The sequence below is a fragment of the Oncorhynchus kisutch genome, linkage group LG3 (genome assembly GCF_002021735.2).
Source record: "Oncorhynchus kisutch isolate 150728-3 linkage group LG3, Okis_V2, whole genome shotgun sequence".
Classification (NCBI taxonomy): Eukaryota; Metazoa; Chordata; class Actinopteri; order Salmoniformes; family Salmonidae; genus Oncorhynchus; species Oncorhynchus kisutch.
Genome location: NC_034176.2, coordinates 43,858,149 through 43,879,633, shown reverse-complemented (window position 1 = coordinate 43,879,633; position 21,485 = coordinate 43,858,149). Strand labels below are relative to the sequence as shown.

At 42.1% G+C, this 21,485-nt stretch overlaps 1 protein-coding gene across 1 annotated transcript in view; it reads left to right on the top strand.

Annotated features, from left to right (window-relative positions):
• Positions 1-2,313: 2,313 nt before the first annotated feature.
• Positions 2,314-21,485, top strand: part of LOC109883435 (reticulon-4 receptor-like) — a 119,931-nt gene continuing 100,759 nt past the window's right edge. The window contains exon 1 of the mRNA XM_020475478.2: positions 2,314-2,896. Within this exon, the coding sequence (XP_020331067.1) occupies positions 2,875-2,896 (22 nt within the window). The 5' untranslated portion in view covers positions 2,314-2,874. The remainder of the gene's footprint in view (positions 2,897-21,485) is intronic.

Sequence of the window (21,485 nt, the reverse complement as noted above, 5' to 3'; positions counted from 1 at the left end):
AATGCTAGTCAGACATTTTCAAGTCCAGCCATAGGTTTTCAAGCCGATTTAAGTCAAACTGTAACTAGGTCACTCAGGAACATTCAATGTCGTCTTGGTAAGCAACTCCAGTGTATATTTTACATTATGTTTTTGGTAATTGTCCTGCTGAAATTCACATTTGTCTCCCAGTGTCTGTTGGAAAATAGACTGAACAAGGTTTTCCTCTAGGATTTTGACAAGCATACCCATAACATGATGTAGTCACCACTATGCTTGAACATGTGAAGAGTGGTACTCAGTGATGTGTTGTAAAGGATTAGTTCCAAGTGAAACACTTTGTATTCAGGACAAAAAGTACATTTCTTTCCCACATTTTTTGCAGCATTACTTTAATGCCTTATTGCAAACAGGATGTATGTTTTGAGTATGTTTTACTCTGTACAGGCTTCCTTCTTTTCACTTTGTTGTTTATGTTAGTATTGTGAAGTAAATACAATGTTGTTGATCCATCCTCAGTTATCTCCTAACACATCCATTAAACTCTGTAACTGTTTTGAAAATCACCATTTAAACATAATTCCTCTTTGACATTATGGGGTATTGTGTGTAGATCAGTGACACAACATCTCCATTTAATACATTTTAAATGCAGGCTCGAACACAACAACATGTGGAAAAAGTCAAGGGGCGTGAATACTTTCTGAAGGTACTGTATGTATACGGTGAGACTACCTGGTGGCTACACGAGCTACCCGATGCCATTCTGTGATTTTATTTGACCATGGGAAAAAGAGCTACAGTGTTAAAAACTGTAATATGGGTATGACTTGAGCCCCAGCCAGGTGTTAACTTAGGTTTAAGTCTCTCATTGCTTCCGTACAATGGGTGACCTTTGCTCTTCCAGGTTACAAAAGTCATGTTACCCATGCCAACTGCCAACCTATCTGGCCTGTACCGCAAAGCATTTCATAGAAGGCTCTGCAGGGTATTCTATTAGTGTGATTCAATAGCAAAGGTGATTGGGCTTATCCCCCCCGGTTTACAGTCTACCCACAAATTGTATTCAGCAATCCATCATTGCATCATCTCACCTGTCAGATATGATATTCTATAATCTCTTGGTTTTAGTGTCTGTAGCTTAAAATATACCATGACCTGTACTGTGGCCAGAAGTAAACTAAGACCACATATGTTGGCATTATGGCTGATGCTAGAACACAGGCATCAGAAGTACATTGTTCAGTCTGATTGACTCAAATCAGATGCAAATCAGATGCTATTCTCTCTTGTATCTTCTATTGAATTTGGTCTCCTTTATAAGATATACCAGAAAGTAAATGTTTAAAAAAATATATTTGTTGTATGTTACGAAATCTGGTAGCTTCAATTGCACTATATCCAGTTTGTTGCCCCAAGACATAAGGTGAGAGAGAACATCTACCACAGAATCTCTGGTGTTGTCCATAGTGGTGAAGGACCACGTTATAACTCGGTCTACCGCTAGGGGGCGCATGGTACTTAAAAATAACAGTGAGTCTTTACGGATCAAAATCACTTGGGTTTCAGTAGGCCTGCCTGCACACAGCACAGGGATTTGGTACTCTCTCGGTCCAATCAATCTCAACACCATGCGTCGATTGTGCTCAATATTCAATCACTTTTTAACTGCAGTTTGTATTACATCAAATAGCTGTTGGCCGCATCCACTCAAACGTTTCGCATGATCCCCAGAAGCTTTTTCTGGTGCACTTGTGTAGCCTACTGTAGTGTACACCTAATGACGGTGCGAAAATGTATCTGACAGTAGGCTATACGATCTCAATTAAAAAATAAGACCTCGATGGTTCACTTGGTGAATGCTAAACTGTGATGAATATTTTGGAGATTTCTAACAGAATAGAATTGTGTATTACTTTTTACTGAAATAACAAAAGCTTATATTTTTTACGTGTAGGCTATATAATTACGTTCAGTCAAAAGCTCATTCTCAATGCAGTTCTTATTGGCGAGTCAAGATCCATTCCGTCTAGAATGTTTGACAGTCAGAACTGCGTTGCCACATCCCTACCATAGTTTATTTTGCCTGGTACCGTAAAGCCTGATCCCATAAAGCCATTCACATCACAGTGTAATTTTTTTATTTTGGTTTTTCGTATGCATGTGTGTGCTTGCTTGAACATGTCTGATCCAAATAGATTCCCAGCACGTCAAACCACCCGAATCTTATAAAACATTCATTAGCGTGCAGTCCCTGATCCAGACCCATAAAACATTAATCTTTGGACTCTCTCTCTCTCTCGATTGAGTGCCCCTCTCTTCCCGCCCCGCCCTCTCTTTTTTCACGACTCCATGCAAACGCATACTGTATCTTGCATGGCAGTGCGGCCAATATACAACCATACACAGCGGTTTCTTCTCATTTCGGCCTACCTCGTTCGGATTACAGCCTGGTAGAAATCAGACAGGATATGTACCACAGTATCCATGGATTTATTTTTAATTTTTTCTGTCTATTTTTGATTTTCCAAATTCTGGAACTTTGAGCTCTTTGTGTGTTTTTTTGTTGCTTGTTTGTGCGTCCTTTTGGAAGGGTGCTCTGCGCTCCCGTGCGTTGTGTGTTGGTTGAAAGGTCCCAGTTTGGATATTACACTCTAGTTTTTGTCTTCGCTCACACTGGCCCAAATGACTGAGCGCTGATCCAGCCTTCTGTCGGCTTCAGCAGGAAAACCTCCGTCTAAAGTTTGAATATAACCGTGGCTTAGGGGGTCCGTGACTACACAGTGAACTGGATTTGCAATTATCTATCGATTGCAACCGAGAGCGGATATACAGTCTCTGGAAACAGAGTTCCCTCTGCTGGATTTATTCAACTACTGGATTTATTCATAAATCATGAAGACCAGTCTTGTTGAGGGTAAGTACACAGATAACCAACCGCCCAGAAAGTTGTTTATAGGCTTCATTGAATAGGATGGTGCAGGTGCATGATTGTAAATTAGGCTATGGACTAATACAATTGAAATAGAGCAAGGTCATGCGCTCCGCATGCTGCTGCTACATTCAGAAGGTAACGTGAAGGGGACCATTTGGACAAATCTGAAATATTTCTTATTGAATTTCAAACTAGCATACTAAACATAATGCAATTTGACTCAGTGCTTTGTGAAAGCAAAGTTATCATTATATTTAGGATACCTCTTACCTACATAAAAATTATTTACAAAATAGAATAATGCTCTCTGTTCGTCTAGCTCTGACACCTATAGGATCAATAATGTTGAAATTTGAGTGGGACAATTGATTTGTATATCTCCTGTTATGGATAGTCATTCATTCATTGCAGTAACAAACAACCTCACACCGAGTGACTTTGATGGTATCAATAATGTTGATACATCTGACATTCTACCATTAGCCTATTTGACCAAAGGAAACTGTCAGTATATTTAGACAAAGCTTGCAATAACAATGTGCCGATGGGATTTCGTTACTTCGTCTATACCTATTTTGGCCCATTGCTGCCATGGCCATTAGGAGCTGCTCTTTGATGAAGTCTGCAGATGGTCTGCTTGGACGCTCAGACCGATCTGATGATATCGCTATGTAACTGCTTCTTTACCAATGATTGATTGTGTATTGGTGCCCCGCCCTTATAACAAAAACATACTGAACAATTTCAGATGTAAAAAAATTAATAATAATAAATCATGTAAGACGTTCACGAAAGTCAGACATTTGGTTTTTGGCCACATGTTGAAGTTTCACATTAACATTTTTTTTTTTAGACATTCTTATTTACACCACTTCCCGCTTCATCTGGTCACCCATCCAGAGACCTACTCGGTTTAGCTGCAGAGGCAAACCAGCAGTGAGATGCAGGGTGCTATGTTGGTGGAATGAATCTGCTAAAACTTTCAACTGGAAAAAAGAGCAGTAAAAGCGAAGGCCAGAGTAACATTACCAAAACTAGGGAAAATTGCAACCACTCTCAAATCCATAGACTACACTATGGATGCAAGGACTGACCATCCATAATGTAAAAATTGTAGTTTTAAAAAGATGCAATTCCACATGTGAAAGTGAGATTGTCATGTGGATTATTTTTTTTTTACATGTGAAATTATGAATGTTTCACAATTCACATCTGAGGTAAAAACATGCTTTTCTCCTCACGTGAAAAGATGGTCTTAACATGTGGTCTGAACAAAATGTAATACATGTGAAAATATGGTTAACCCTTTGACACATACAATCATACATATTTGTGATCATTGTTGAGTGGTCCCTGCAGCATATGATCACAAATATGTGATTGGAACAGTAGCAACAGAACGTATGATGCAACAAACGCGTCTAAACGGCGATGTTGTCGGAAAAGCATCTGAACAATGTTTTGTACTGATGGGAAATAAAGGTCTTCACAAATGTATTCCTCAATTTCACCTTTTATTGTGAAACATACAAGCAAAAACGTCATCATACAAACATCACATGGAACACATTCATAGCTAAACTCATTCCATAACCCATTGTTGTTTACTGTTTTCTTGTCTTTTTCTTTTTTCTCTTTAGTTCATTCTCTTGGTTGTTGGTGCATTGGGGGGTTCTTGGGGGTGGGGAATGGAATTAATTGTATTTTTTATTTTATTATGCTTCGGGGGGGGGGGGGGATCTCAAATGGTTGAGGGACAGCTATTGCGGAACTGTGGGGGGGGGGGGGGGGGGGGGGGGGGGTTCTTGGAGGGTTCAGGTTCATGTTTTTTGGCCTGGTTGGCGATCCGTCAACGTGCCCTTGAGCAGGGCATTGACCCTGGATGCTTCTGTGTGTCGCTCTGAATGGGAGTCTGTTGGATGACTGGTATGGTGTAGTTGTTGAGCTGCAAGTACATGGTATGTTTCGGATATTCAATAATGAAAAATTCTACAAATTAAATTAAAAAAATTAAAAGAACTGGAGCACATATCTTGACAAGTCGTTTACCATTACCCCAAATACAAGCCTACTGCCTAGCTTAACCCTAGCTGTCATGTTCTGACCTTAGTTCCTTTGTTTTGTCTTTGTTTTAGTATGGTCAGAGCGTGAGTTGGGGTGGGCAGTCTATGTTCCTTTTTCTATCATTTGGGATTTCTGTGTTTGGCCTGGTATGGTTCTCAATCAGAGGCAGCTGTCCTCCAGTTGTCCCTCCAGTTGTCCCTGATTGAGAACCATACTTAGGTAGCCTGGTTTCACTTTTGAGTGGTGGGTGATTATTTTCCGTGTCAGTGTTTGTTCCAAACGGAACTGTTTCGGTTTTGTTATTTCACGTTGTTGTTTATTGTTTTGTTCAGTGTTCATTATTATTATTATTTAACAATATGGACACTTACCACACTGCGCATTGGTCCTCCGATCCTTCCTACTACTCCTCCTCGTCAGAGACAACCGTTACAGTAGTGCGAAAGCTAAACAGGTATGAAACCATTTTACGGGGGTTTTCAAGTCCATGGGTGGACGGTGTTGTGTGAGGATATGATGCAGGAAATAGAAATATTACTATGATGGGTGATTTATCAATCGGAGGCAAACAAAGGAAGTTTATACTCTAAATAAAAAGAAATACCCCTGGAAATGGGGGTCTGAGCTGGCAACCCTGATGTTCCAAAGTTACAATCTGATGCCACGTTCAAAACAACTGGGAACTCGGAAATCTCAGACTTCCGACTTCAGTACATTCAAGACACCTGGGAACTCTGAAAAAAACGAGCTTTGACTGGGAAGAATCATTTGAACGGTCATCCAACTCCTCTTTCTAGAGCGCCGACATGAAGCTCTCTGATGTCATGATTTGACCTAATATTTTTCAGAGTTCCCGGTTGTCTTGAAAGCACCGTAAGTCAGTCGAGTGAACTATCCCTTGTTATAACATCTTTGGTCTTACAGACGCTTACGTGACAACCAGAAAGCATTGAATGATGTCAACAAACATGGCGCCACACACAGCCGGCAAGTACCTTAGCATTAGCACATCCTAATCAGTACAACCATCAAAGTATTTTACACACATTATGTGTCTGATGCAATCTAAGCAAAACGGAATGCATGATTTGTCACCTGTACTTGAAAACGTGAATAAATAAGTAAATACATTATGTCCATACATACACTACTGGTCAAAAGTTTTAGAACACCTACTCATTCAAGGGTTTTTCTTTATTTTTACTCATTTCTGCATTGTAGAATAATAGTGAAGACCTCAATACCATGAAATAACACATATGGAATCATGAAGTAACCAAAAAAGTGTTAAACAATATATTTTCTATTTGAGATTCTTCCAAAAGCCACCCTTTGACTTGATGACAGCTTTGCACACTCTTTGCACTCTCTCAACCAGATTCACCTGGAATGCTTTTCCAAAAGTCTTGAGGGAGTTCCCACATATGCTATGCACTTGTTGGCTGCTTTCCTTCACTCTACGGTCCGACACATTCCAAACCATCTCAATTTGGTTACGTTGGAGGCCAGGTCATCTGATGCAGCCCTCCATCACTCTCCTTCTTGGTCAAATAGCCCTTACACAGCCTGGAGGTGTGTTGGGTCATTGTCCTGTTGAAAAACAAATGATAGTTCCACTAATCGTGAACCAGATGGGATGGCGTATCGCATACGTATGTATGTATGTATGTATGTATGTATGTACGTACAGTAGGGAGAACAATTATTTGATACACTGCCGATTTTGCAGGTTTTCCTACTTACAAAGCATGTAGAGGTCTTTGAATTTTATCATAGGTACACTCACAACTGTGAGAGACGGAATCTAAAACAAAAATCCAGACAATCACATTGTATGATTTTTAAGTAATTAATTAGCATTTTATTTCATGACATGAGTATTTGCTACATCAGAAAAGCAGGACCTTTGTTTGCAATTACAGAGATCATACGTTTCCTGTAATTCTTGACCAGGTTTGCACACACTGCAGCAGGAATTTTGGCCCACTCCTCCATACCGACCTTCTCCAGATCCTTCAGGTTTCGGGGCTGTCGCTGGGCAATACGGACTTTCAGCTCCCTCCAAAGATTTTCTATTGGGTTCAGGTCTGTAGACTGGCTAGGCCACTCCAGGACCTTGAGATGCTTCTTACGGAGCCACTCCTTAGTTGCCCTGGCTGTGTGTTTCGGGTCGTCTCATGCTGGAAGACCCAGCCACGACCCATCTTCAATGCTCTTACTGAGGGATGGAGGTTGTTGGCCAAGATCTCGCGATACATGGCCCCATCCATCCTCCCCTCAATACAGTGCAGTCGTCCTGTCCCCTTTGCAGAAAAGCATCCCCAAAGAATGTTTCCACCTCCATGCTTCACAGTTGGGATGGTTTTCTTGGGGTTGTACTCATCCTTCTTCTTCCTCCAAACACGGCGAGTGGAGTTTAGACCAAAAAGCTTTATTTTTGTCTCATCAGACCACATGACCTTCTCCCATTCCTCCTCTGGATCATCCAGATGGTCATTGGCAAACTTCAGACGTGCCTGGACATGCGCTGGCTTGAGCAGGGGGACTTTGCGTGCGCTGCAGGATTTTAATCCATGACGACATAGTGTGTTACTAATGTTTTTTTTTGAGACTGTGGTCCCAGCTCTCTTCAGGTCATTGACCAGGTCCTGCCGTGTAGTTCTGGGCTGATCCCCCACCTTCCTCATGATCATTGATGCCCCACGAGGTGAGATCTTGCATGGAGCCCCAGACCGAGGGTGATTGACCGTCATCTTGAACTTCTTCCATTTTCTAATAATTGCGCCAACAGTTGTTGCCTTCTCACCAAGCTGCTTGCCTATTGTCCTGTAGCCCATCCCAGCCTTGTGCAGATCTACAATTTTATCCCTGATGTCCTTACACAGCTCTCTGGTCTTGGCCGTTGTGGAGAGGTTGGAGTCTGTTTGAGTGTGTGGACAGGTGTCTTTTATACAGGTAACGAGTTCAAACAGGTGCAGTTAATACAGGTAATGAGTGGAGAACAGGAGGGCTTCTTAAAGACAAACTAACAGGTCTGGGAGAGCCGGAATACTTTAAAAAAATGTATTTTATTTTATTTCACCTTCATTTACCAGGTAGGCAAGTTGAGAACAAGTTCTCATTTACAATTGTGACCTGGCCAAGATAAAGCAAAGCAGTTCGACACATACAACGACACAGAGTTACACATGGAGTAAAACAAATATACAGTAGAAACAAGTCTATATACGATGTGAGAAAATGAGGTGTGATAAGGGAGGTAAAGGCAAAAAAGGCCATGGTGGCAAAGTAAATACAATATAGCAAGTAAAACACTGGAATGGTAGATTTGCAGTGGAAGAATGTGCAAAGTAGAAATAAAAATAATGGGGTGCAAAGGAGCAAAATAAAATAAATACAGTAGAGAAAGAGGTAGTTGTTTGGGCTAAATTGTAGGTGGGCTATGTACAGGTGCAATAATCTGTGAGCTGCTCTGACAGCTGGTGCTTAAAGCCAGTTTCAGAGATTTTTGTAGTTTGTTCCAGTCATTGGCAGCAGAGAACTGGAAGGAGAGGCGGCCAAAGAAAGAATTGGTTTTGGGGGTGACCAGAGAGATATACCTGCTGGAGCGCGTGCTACAGGTGGGTGATGCTATGGTGACCAGCGAGCTGAGATAAGGGGGAACTTTTCCTAGCAGGGTCTTGTAGATGACATGGAGCCAGTGGGTTTGGCGACGAGTATGTAGCGAGGGCTAGCCAACGAGAGCGTACAGTTCACAATGGTGGGTAGTATATGGGGCTTTGGTGACAAAACGGATGGCACTGTGATAGACTGCATCCAATTTGTTGAGTAGGGTATTGGAGGCTATTTTGTAAATGACATCGCCAAAGTCGAGGATAGTTAGGATGGTCAGTTTTACAAGGGTATGTTTGGCAGCATGAGTGAAGGATGATTTGTTGCGAAATAGGAAGCCCATTCTAGATTTAACTTTGGATTGGAGATGTTTGATGTGGGTCTGGAAGGAGAGTTTTCAGTCTAACCAGACACCTAGGTATTTGTAGTTGTCCACGTATTCTATGTCCGAGCCGTCCAGAATAGTGATGTTGAACAGGCGGGCAGGTGCAGGCAGCGATCGGTTGAAGAGCATGCATTTAGTTTTACTTGTATTTAAGAGCAATTGGAGGCCACGGAAGGAGAGTTGTATGGCATTGAAGCTTGCCTGGAGGGTTGTTAACACCGTGTCCAAAGAAGGGCCAGAAGTATACAGAATGGTGTCGTCTACGTAGAGGTGGATCAGAGACTCACCAGCAGCAAGAGCGACATCATTGATGTATACAGAGAAGAGAGACGGTCGGATCTTACTGGTTGGTGGGCGCTCAAATACTTAATTTGCATTTTATTGCATGACATATTTACTTAAAAATCATACAATGTGATTTTCTGGATTTTTGTTTTAGATTCCGTCTCACAGTTGAAGTGTACCTATGATAACAATTACAGACCTCTACATGCTTTTTAAGTAGGAAAACCTGCAAAATAGGCAGTGTATAAAATACTTGTTCTCCCCACTGTATGTATGTATATTATTGTGCTGCTCTAGGGATGTACTTATTGTTTGGATAACCTTATTGACTATGATGTATTGATAGAGTGAAAAAAATTCAATACATGTGAGGCGCAATGCAGAGAACGGCGCAAGAATGATCATTCAATTACCATAGTGAATTAATGTGATGTTTGTTAATGTGTCAATTAATCCCAAAAGGGATGGGTTGCCAATTGGCAATTTGTCACAAAAAATAACCATTCATTCGGCAATGTCACCAGCAAAGCACCCCGACACCATAACATCTCCTCCTCCATGCTTCAAGGTGGGAAATACACATGCAGAGATCATCCTTCTCACAGATCATCACTTCTCACAAAGACATGGCTTGTTGGAACAAAAAATCTCTACTTTGGACTCCAGAGCAAAGGACAAATTTCCACCGGTCTAATGTCCATTGTTCGTGTTTCTTGGCCCAAGGAAATCTCTTATTCTTATTGGTGACCTTTAGTAGTGGTTTCTTTGCATCAATTCGACCATGAAGGCCTGATTCACAGTCTCTGAACAGTTCATGTTGAGATGTGTCTGTTACTTGAACTCTTTGAAGTAACTATTTGGGCTTCTTTTTCAGAGGCTGGTAACTCTAATGAACTTATCCTCTGCGGCAGAGGTAACTCTGGGTCTTCCATTCCTGTGGCGGTCCTCATGAGAGCCAGTTTCATCATAGCGCTTGATGGTTTTTGCGACTGCACTGAAAGAAAGTTTTTGAAATTATTCATATTGACTGACTTTCATGTCTTAAAGTAATGATGGACTGTCGTTTCTCTTTGCTTATTTGAGTTGTTCTTACCATAATATGGACTTGGTCCAACCTTGTCACAACACAACTGATTGGCTCAATCACATTAAAAAGGAAAGAAATTCCACAAATTAACTTTTAGGAAGGCACACCTGTTAATTGAAATGCATTCCAGGTGACTACCTCATGACGCTGGTTGAGAGAAAGCCAAGAGTGTGCAAAGCTGTCATCAAGGCAAAGGGTGGCTATTTGAAGAATCTCAAATAAAACTTTTGACCGGTAGTGTACATACTTGTTGTGTGCTACTGTAAAAACGACAACACGTTATACAGACACTAAGCCACTTACTTTGATAGGAACACACAACAATGAAGGCAATGCGGGCGCCTGCTAGAAAATGTGCCGGGGGAGAAAGTTAGTGCAAGGCTTGTTCTGACTAGAGATGCAAAATGTCTTCATACTTGATCTGGGGAAACACTAGGGAAGTGCTTGGGCTCTCGTTGAAGAGAGAAGTTTGTCCGGCTCAGTAAAGCCTCAAACATAAATTGTCCGAAACATTGAAATGGGCTACTTCTTATGTGAATTAATGAGGAGGCGGAACACACCTCATTTCAAACTGTTAGAAAGTAAAACTTGTTCAAAAATAATTTGAAATGTACAAGTTGAAACAGCCTATATATTATTAGCAGGCAGCTGTCCTTGGTTTTATAGGGCTGTGCGGGTTAACTGTCCGGTTGCTTAACAATCACATTTTGGAACAGTGAGGGGCATTCTGACATCACGCACATAAAATACTCTCGCTGTAGCGACCGTTAGAGATTTTTGGTACTCAAGTGAAAAGGTTAACGTGAAAACAGCAATGTCACACGAGAAATTGCAAATTTGACCTGTTTGTTTTGTAATGACGGACTAAGGCTGTAACCCGAGTGACAAGAGGTATATTGTGTGTGTGTGTCAAATCACATTTTACTTGTCACATGCTTCGTAAAGAACAGGTGTAGAGTAACAGTGAAAAGGTTACTTATGGGCTCTTCCCAACAATGCAGAGAGAAACATAGAAAAGCAATAACATGAGGAATACATACACAATGAGTAATGCTAACTTGGCTATATACACGGGGTGCCAGTACCATTTTGATGTGCAGGGGTATGAGGTAATTGAGGTAGATAAGTACATATAGGTGACTAGGCAACAGGATAGATGATAAACAGTAGCAGCAGCGTATGTGATGAGTCAAAAGAGTTAGAGTCTACAACAGTCTATGACTTGAGTGGCTGGAGTCTTTGACAATTTTTAGGGCCTACCTATGACACCACCTGGTGTTGAGGTCCTGGTTGACAGGAAGCTCAGCCCCGGTGATGTACTGGGCCGTACACACTACCCTCTGTAGCGCCTTGCGAAGGAATGCCAAGCAGTTGCCATACCAAGTGGCGAGGGCCCATGCCACCTTGTTTTTTTTGCCTCCAGAGGGGTAAGAGGTCTTGTGCCTTCTTCACAACTGTGTTGGTGTGTGTGGACCATGGTAATTCCTTACTGATGTGGGAACAAAGAACTTGACTTGCTCCACAGCAGCCCCGTCAAGGCCACTCTGCTCACGCAATATGTTGTGTACACTCCTAAAAACACAGGATTATAGTAAGAAAGCATCAGATTACAGTAGCCTATAGTGTGTTTGTGTTTCACAACTCCAAATCAAACGGCCAACATCTATTTGTGTATTCCATTTGATGTCCACAGCTACTGTAAAATCATTTGTATCCCATTTCATTGGCATGCAACATGGAATGGCTCCCCAGTGCTCTATAAGCAAATGTTCATCATTTACTTTCTGTTGTGATTTAGTATTTTGCTTAATGACACACGACCAAATGTGCTGATATCTCAGTGAGTTGTACAGTTGTAAATTGTACACTTCAAAAGCCTTTACTGTGAATGGATTCATCAAATAGACTGTCGTGTCATGTGTTTAAACTGTCACAGCCAAAGCAGGTTTAATGTATGCTATTTCTCATTCAGCCAGCATATGATCAAATACCAACCACTTCCCCTGGAGTAGCTGTTGCTCTGGGGCTTCTTTCTTTTATTTCCTGTCAATTGCCAATCAAAGCCAATGTAGGACAAACTAATGGATAAAATCATTATATGGAGCTGAATGATTTAATTTCATGAGCTTTTAAACCCAAACAATGAGGACTCTGCTAATATTTTGGCAACAATTTGCCATTTGCTCTATTTTTGTAAATAGGCTGCTTGAAGTGACAAAATATGAGGTAGCAGAATGTTTGGAATATTAGAGCTGAAAGAATGATGGAAGAGAAACATGAAAAACAAAGCTTGATTAGCATATACACTGCAATAGGTATGATCAAACATCATATTGGTATAAATTCACACTAAGACATGGCAGCTTCTCTATTCTAAAAGGGAATTTAAAATAGATTTCTGAATGGGCGTGTTTGAGAGGTACTGGGAGAGAGGTAGGAGAATGAGGCAAGAGACAAGAGGGAGAGAGAGGGGTTATAGAAATAGAGAGCCTGGAGGGAAAGGTAGAGAGACAGGAAATGGGGGCAGGCAGTTAGAGTGTGTGAGAGAATGATTATTTCCAAGCTCAACTTCTATTTGAGTGAATTCTCCTCAATTGTTTCCTATTAGAAGACAATACATACTGCCAATGTATTAGTCATGCATCTAAAAGCTTTGGAGGGTGCATATTATGAAAGATGAGGTTGAGAGGAGAAGGTAGTAAGAGGGAAGGAGCGAGAGTGGGAGGAGGAGGGAGAGAGAGAGAGAGACAAGATGAAGAATAGAGTGAGAGAAAAAGAGAGAGCGGGCTGAGTGAGAGAGCGGGCTGAGTGAGAGAGCGGGCTGAGTGAGAGAGCGGGCTGAGTGCAGAGTGCAGGGGTATGTAACACCAAGAGAGACGGAGAGAGAAAACAAACAAGAGTACCTTCCACATTTCCCCTCTACGCAATGCAGTCCCATGTGCAGGGACATTTCTAAGGGGCCCTAAGCGAGATTTGGATGGGGGGCAAAAACATATAGTAGCCCCCCTCATGGCGGCAGAGAGACAAATATGCAGTTTTAAAGTACATTTTCCTACACATTTTACCATGGGGTGCAGGGATAATGTTGCAGTTTTAAAGTACATTTTCTGCAATTCTACACATTTTGCCATGGAAAGGAGTGAAAATATTACAGTTTTAAAGCTACAAACATGGATCTTAATTGGACCAGTATTGTCGCAGCAAAATAATCATGCAACAACAGGATTTTAACATTTAGTCCATAATGTTGCTTGATTGGTAGTTATTAGCTTGTTATTTTAGCTAATAACTGGCCAAAATTAGCCTACATGAAAAATGCAAGTGTTAAAACCTTTTGTTCGTGCAAATCTTCAGTGAAATATGAATGTATTTTCTGCATTGAAAATTCTCAAATTATGATCCTATGTAATTTCGTGCAGTTCTACACATTTTGCCATGGGGTTTTGTGAAAAAAATACAGTTTAACAGCTAATTTCCTGCAATTTTGCCATGTTCATATGATATCTGAGTGAGAAATCAATGGGGGCCCCCTCGAGGTCAGAGCCCCTCGTTACTACAAGGTTTAGATAGTTATTAATCTAGAAAATGTTAGCTGACAATGGACGCAGCAAAGTGTCGCAGTGCATCTCAGTGCATCTCTGAACAGAAGTGTCATTACAGACCCTGGTTCAATTCCAGGCTGTTTCACAACCAGCCGTGATTTGGAGTCCCATGGGGCGGCGCACAATTGGCCCAGTGTCATCCGGGTTAGGGTATGGCTGGGGTAGGCCGTCATTATAAATAAGAATTTGTTCTTAACAGACTTGCCTAGTTAAATAAATAAAGGTTCAATAAAACATTGAAAAAATTGACAGTGACTGCTGATGCACTACTTTTGTATTCTACTATGTTAACTAACAGGAAGTTGAGACTCCGACTTACCCCCCCCTCCCCCGCATACTAGGTTCGGTTTGCGCCTAGCAGAACTCAGCTATGCGAAGAGAAGATCTCTGCCTCACATACTCTCTCAAAAGACCTTCGCTTAAAAACAAAAGAGCAGCAATATAAAAAGCAGCAATATAACAATATTAATGTTACTGTTGAGACACTGTAGAAACAACAGCCAGAATTTTCCAAGATAAATCAAGAAATCTGAAAATGAAATATTTTTGCAGTGTTCTTAGTCAGGCAATTTTACATCTAAATAAGATGTTCGGTGCAGTGGAAAAGTGGAAAACTAGCGGAAAACTAGTCGTCTCTTGTTGAATGACAGCAAACACTTAATTGAAGAATCCTGTCCATAATTTCCACTCCTACTAGGAGTAGTACTGTTGACCAATCACTGACGAAGGGGCGTAGACTTCGGTTCCGAACACTAAAACAAACAAAAACGTAATCGTTTTTTTGTCATATGCGCAAACTATTTTGACTGGGAAGAATGCGACAGGCTTAATCGGCCATTTATTGCATTTATGCCTAGATAAGGCTCTGCCCATGTGGATACAGTAGTGCTGATAAAAGGTGTTGCGTGTGTGTGCTCCTACCCAGGATGATCTAATTGAGGTTCTCCAGATAGGGCAGCATGCTAAACTGGATTGGCTGTGATTGGCATTAGGCCCAGAAAATTGGCAGAACTCTTCCCCATGAGGTTTAAGATAAACCTCCCAGGGGTCAATTACAGTCAGCACAACATATGCTTTGGTGTTAAGCTGATACGCAACCCAAGGCCCAATTACAGATAGATGAAGGAAACACTTTAGCCCGGTAGAGGGAATCCTGTACGCAATTCAAAAATCATAAACAAACCTGCCAGGGAAAGATTGGTTGAGTCAACATTGTGACCACATTGTTATCACATTATTTCTCCAGAGTTTTTCTCTAACGAATTGCATTGCATCAATGTGCCTTTTGATTTAATTTGTTAAAATGCAACAACAAACTGTTTTTTTTATCCTTGGTTTCCAGCAAAATTCGACAACAGCATTTTTCAAGGTTTGGTTGATTTTCAAATTGAAGTCATATTTGTCAACATTGGAGGTTGATATGATGTCTTTGCATAGTGGGAAGTATATAATCTACAACAGTTAGAGGAGAACACAACCACCATGTACAATGGCAGTATAAGTGAAGTCAACCCTGATGAAGGCTAAATACCAAAACGTTTCAACAATAAAGAAGCTCTTTTGAAGTGAACTTCAATTGTTATCCAAGAGCGGCTGAGTATTTTCCTTTCTTCAGTTTGCTCTTCTGTTTGTGCACCTTGTCTTGAAAGCAAGTCAAGCATTCTTTAATTTTTTTCAAGTACAGTAAACACCAGGTTTTACAGTTCCTAAATGGACACAGTCTGAGTAATTCCATCAACGTCTCTGATGGCTATAATAGACAAAACACACTGGCGATAAACAGCTTACAGCACCGGGGGACCTTTTTCTGTTCATTTTCAGATGATTCTACGTGTTGATTCGCAACTGTTTGTCGCCACCAGAAGGTGATAGCTCATTCATCTTAGCGGTGTCTAAAAATTAAGTTCAAGTATCTTTAAAACTGATCTAAATTCTAAGGAACAGCAACACATTGGACACAAGAGGCATCCTTCACACTAAGTGCCTAAATGACCAGCAAGGAGATACCCTCTCACATGAATCAACCACAGATTCCATAGAGAATACTGCAACAGGGTGCTAGAGGTGTTAGTTAGTGGATAGTATTGGATTGCATTGGAAGGAACTCTCCACTGATTGTGAATCTTCAGGGTAATAGTTGTGTCACAAATGGCACCCTATCCCCTGGTCAAAAGTAGTGCACTAAATAGGGAATAGGGTACCATTTGGGACAAAGCTTGTTTAGTGAATCCTGATTAACTTCAGTTCTTCAGGGGAACCCTTTGTAATTGGCTCGGCAGGCTAGCCCTCATGAAGAGCTGTGTTGATGTTTACACAGAGAGAGAGAGAGAGAGAAAGCAAGAAAGGCCCCAGAACCATCTCTGCAGGTTAGCCCATGTCTTTCAAACCCGTCATTACTAATCAGTAGACCGAGAGACTAAGTGGATAAATTTAAGAAAATTATATTCGTTTATACAGAAAATAAGTAGAGAAAAAACAAAGCCTGCTGAGAGAATGTAATGTAATTTAGATTATATGGTTCTAATCCCCTCTTTGGGTTATTGCCTGACTGTTGGAATTTTATATTTGGAAGGGACAAGGTTCTGGGATGCTACAGCGACGGCCTATGAAAAATGTAGTTCCTCCCTCAATTAACCGACATCGGATGCATTTTTTATTTGTCTCTTTCTTCAGGGTAGGGCCTATAACCCCTCCAGGAACCGGAATGAAATTTGAGTTACGCAACAGATTTATTTATGTGCTTAAAAAAATCCACTCCAACATAAACGGTATCATAATCCTTTAAAGAAGCCTACGCATGGCAGGCAAGATCAAAACCTCACCAATGTGCTCACAGCAACATCATGCAATATTATGACAGGTCACATGCAAGGGAAGTATGTGGATGAATATGCAGATCAGATGCTCAATTTACTTCACACGCCAGATATGATACATCATACAGCCAACCATCTGACCAACCACACAAAGCCCCCGGGGGTATCCACTATCTCATTATCTCCACTATCCATCACATCTGTTGCATCTGAGACTGGGTTCGAGCCCAGGCTCCGTCGCAGCCGGCAGCGTGGGGCGGCGCACAATTGGCATAGCGTCGTCCGGGTTAGGGAGGGCTTGGCCGGCATGTCCTTGTCTCATTGCGCACTGGTGACTCCTGTGGTGCGCCGGGCGCAGTGCAAGCTGAAAAAGGGGGTAAAATATATTTTTTAAATACACTACATGACCAAAAGAATGTGGACACCTGCTCATTGAACATCTTATTCCAAACTCATGAGCATTAATATGGAGCTGGTCACCCCTTTGCTGCTACAACAGCCTCCACACTTCTGGCTTTCCACTAGATGTTGGAAAATTGCTGCTGGGACAGCCGCAAGAGCATCAGTGGCGATCCAATTAATCACATAGGTGTGCAAAGGGGGTTGAGAGGTCAGTCAAGTTCTTCCACACAGATCTTAACAAACCATTTCTGTGTGGACCTTGCTTTGTACACAGGTGGCATTGTTTGCTGAAACAGAAAAAGAAAGCGTTTCCACTGCCCCAGAGTCCAATGGCAGCGTGCTTTACACCACTCCAGCCGACGCTTCACATTGCGCATGGTGACCTTAGGCTTGTGTGTGGCTGCTCTGCCATGGAAGACCATTTCATATAGCTCCTGACTAACCGTTCTTGTGCTGACGTTGCTTCCGGAGGCAGTTTGGAACTCGGGAGTGAGTGTTACAACCGAGGACAGACCATTTTTAGAAGCTACGTGCTTCAGCACTTGGCGGTACCGTTCTGTGAGCTTGTGTGGGCTACCACTTCGCGGCTGAGCCGTTGTTGTTCCTAGACATTGCCACTTCATAATAACAGCACTTACAGTTGACCTGGGCAGCTCTAGCAGGGCAGACATTTTATGAACTGACTTGTTGGAAAGGTGACATCCTATGAAGGTGCCACGTTGAAAGTCACTGAGCTCTTCAGTAAGGCCATTCTACTGCCAATGTTTGTCTACAGAGATTGCATGGCTGTGTGCTCGATTTTATAAACTGTCAGCAACAGGTGTGGCTGAAATAGTCAAATCCACTTATTTGAAGAGGTGTCCACATACCTTTGTATATATATATAGTGTACCACTTTAGCCCTAGTATGCATTGGTCGATGGCTCTTTGAACTAACTAATTGATGGGACTGCCCCTCTTGTTCTCTCTCACACGCATAGCCACTCTCAGGGAGGCTTCAGCATACAGAGGCCTATCTGGCAGAGACACAAAGAGTTAATGCGGTGTCATTATTGTAATCAAAAGGAGAGACCTTTACATTTCTTTAAAACAAGTAAACTTTCTTATTTAAGTACTGCGGTAATGGAGCTTGTCAACGAGCCCCCTGTAGGTTATTCGTTGAGAGCCCAGTCAGCAGGACTAAGCCACAGCATTTTCTGGCAAAGTCCATCCTCCTTGATGTTCATGACATATCACAGATGATGGAATTTATACAAAGGCACATTTTGATCTCCTGCAACAGACATCAAAATTGACATGGCGCCAAATATTTGTCTCTAGTTAATTTACGGCTTGCTTGTACAAAAATACTAATGCATCCTAGAATACTAAATCCTTTCTTTAAAGAAACTGGAGATTGGTTCTCCCTGTTACTGACAGACAAGCACACAGACACTAATCATGGAATGGAATGTTGCCTTGTCACCAATCCATCGTAAATCCACTGTCAGTGTTAAATCTCCCAGAGGCCCACTTTCAGTCCACACACACAGATGAGTGTTCTAAAAATCCCCTATTATGTTGCATAAAACAACCATTTGATGCAATAACAGTATTAAAACATAATGTTGTAATTTCAGTTCTGACATAAATCAACAAGGACTATCGGGAGTCGGGACCGTCCGGTGGATGTCATGGTGTATGTGCATCCTATTAAAGTTGCATGGTTTAATCTACCTGAGGTCAACCTGTCTGTGTCTATCTGACACAGAGAGTTAATGCTTTGTTCTTTGTACTCTGCCGGCACAAGGCACATATAGTACATTGCCATGTCAACCAAGTCAATGCCAGGGTAAGTCAACTCAACCAGACCTATCGGGACCTGTTCGTTAATGCCATGTCCTTCGTACTTGCACGAGTACATACAATGAAAAGTATGACAAGTTAAGTCAACCCTATCTAGACTGAACGGTGCATGTCCTGATTGCCTTCATATGAAAGTTGCAAGTTGCATGCTTAAATTTATAAGTGCCTAGACATGAAAGGGTGCATTTCAGGGCGCCGGTGCGTTCGGTTCAGTTTGTAACGGCAGATTATGCCACAATGGAGGGACTTGAATGATGTCTAGTAAATTGTTAATAAGACAGAGCAGAAGCAGCTCTTAAATTAGATGGTAGAACAGAGCCTTTGTCAGGCTTATAACTCAGGCACATGGACTAGCACTGCTCTTTCTCTTGTCAGCCTGGGTATACTGCTCTGCTCTTAGGGCGCTTTCACATATCCACTTATGATTCAGGTTCTAGAGCGCTCAGTACCCTCATCCACGCTATAAAGCATGTGTGAAACGCAAACGAACCCTGGCTGAAATGAATCCTGGACCAGCGTGAGTTGTGAGTCCAATATACAGGACCAAAATACCAGGTATTGTGGCACGGCAGCACGAGAGGCCTGGGTCTTTTTTTTTACCCTTTCTAAACAAGCTAGCTACTGTATCTAACGTCATGTAAAATGTGTGTCTTGCTAAGCGCACCCTGAAATTGTTATTTTCAGGTCTTGTGAATGCAAAACTTTTTCTGTAGAATTCTCACAAACGCTCCAGGAAATCGAACCAGGGTACCAAACTTCATGTGATAATGTCCTTACTGTCGCTCCTACTCCAGGGCCTGGGTTGGTACTTTCAATTAGGACAAGTTAGTTGTTAAGAGTAGTAACCAGAGTGCAACTTCAACCCATACTCTACAGCAAGGAGGTCTGAAACACCTTTCCCTCAGGTGCTAGGGAATGAACCCTCTGCATGGCCAATTAATAACTTTACCGTAATCAATCAATTAAGCACCAGGGAGGAATTAAAACCAGAAAGGCTATGGAACCAGGAGTGGAACCAGGAATATTCCTGCTCTACTGTGGTGTTTGGTCCTGTATAGACTGTAGAGCATTCATACAGTGTATATCGTGCCCTTCATATCCAATTGATCATGTTTATAGATCTATCTTTCCGATACCAATCATGGTTTAGAATTGCCATTCTCTGTTTGTTATGATGGAAAAATATGTTATTGGATGAGTGTTAGTGGTCAGCTGTAGAGAATTCCCATTTCTAATATCAAAGTTGACATGCTTTGACAGGTTTTGCAGCCCAGGCAGTCCTGGGTGTTTGAATGGTGGTTGTATTTTAGTAGCTGTGATATTTCCAGCAACAAGACGGCTGTGAATTGATGATCAGCCTAGCTCTGATAGGAAAGGGATCAACAACATTTCAGAGATAGATATGAATATTAACTCAGCAAAAAAAGAAACGTCCTCTCACTGTCAACTGCGTTTATTTTCAGCAAACTTAACATGTGTAAATATTTGTATGAAAATAAAAATATTCAACAACTGAGACATGTGACTAACATCTGGTGTGCCCACCAGCTGCGTTAAATACTGCAGTGCATCTCCTCCTCATGGACTGCACCAGATTTGCCAGTTCTTGCTGTGAGATGTTACCCCACTCTTCCACTAAGGCACCTGCAAGTTCCCAGACATTTTGGGGGGGGATGGCCCTAGCCCTCACCCTCCGATCCAACATGTCCCAGATGTGCTCAATGGGATTGAGATCCGGGCTCTTCGCTGGCCATGTCAGAACACTGACATTCATGTCTTGCAGGAAATCACGTACAGAACGAGAAGTATGGCTGGTGGCATTGCAATGCTGGAGGGTCATGTCAGGTTGAGGGTACCACATGGGGGAAGAGGATGTCTTCCCTGTTAAGCACAGCGTTGAGATTGCCTGCAATGACAACAAGCCCAGTCCGATGACACACCGTCCCAGACCATGACGGACCCTTCACCTCCAAATCGATCCCGCTCCAGAGTATAGGCCTCGGTGTAACGCTCATTCCTTCGACGATAAACGTGAATCAGACCATCACCCCAGATGAGACTAAACCGTGACTCGTCACTGAATGGTGGGTTTGTGCCCATAGGCGACGTTGTTGCCGGTGATGTCTGGTGAGGACCTGCCTTACAACAGGCCTACAAGCCCTCTGTCCGCAATAGGCTGAGAGAGGCTGGACAGTCTGAGCACTGATGGAGGGATTGTGCGTTCCTGGTGTAACTCGGGCAGTTGTTGTTGCCATCCTGTGCCTGTCCCGCAGGTGTGATGTTCAGCTGTACAGATCCTGTGCAGGTGTTGTTACATGTGGTCTGCCACTGCGAGGGTGATCAGCTGTCTGTCCTGTCTCCCTGTAGCGCTGTCTTAGGAGTCTCGCAGTTACAGACATTATAATTTATTGCCCTGAACACATCTGCACTCCTTGCAGCATGCCTAAGGCACGTTCACACAGATGAGCAGGGA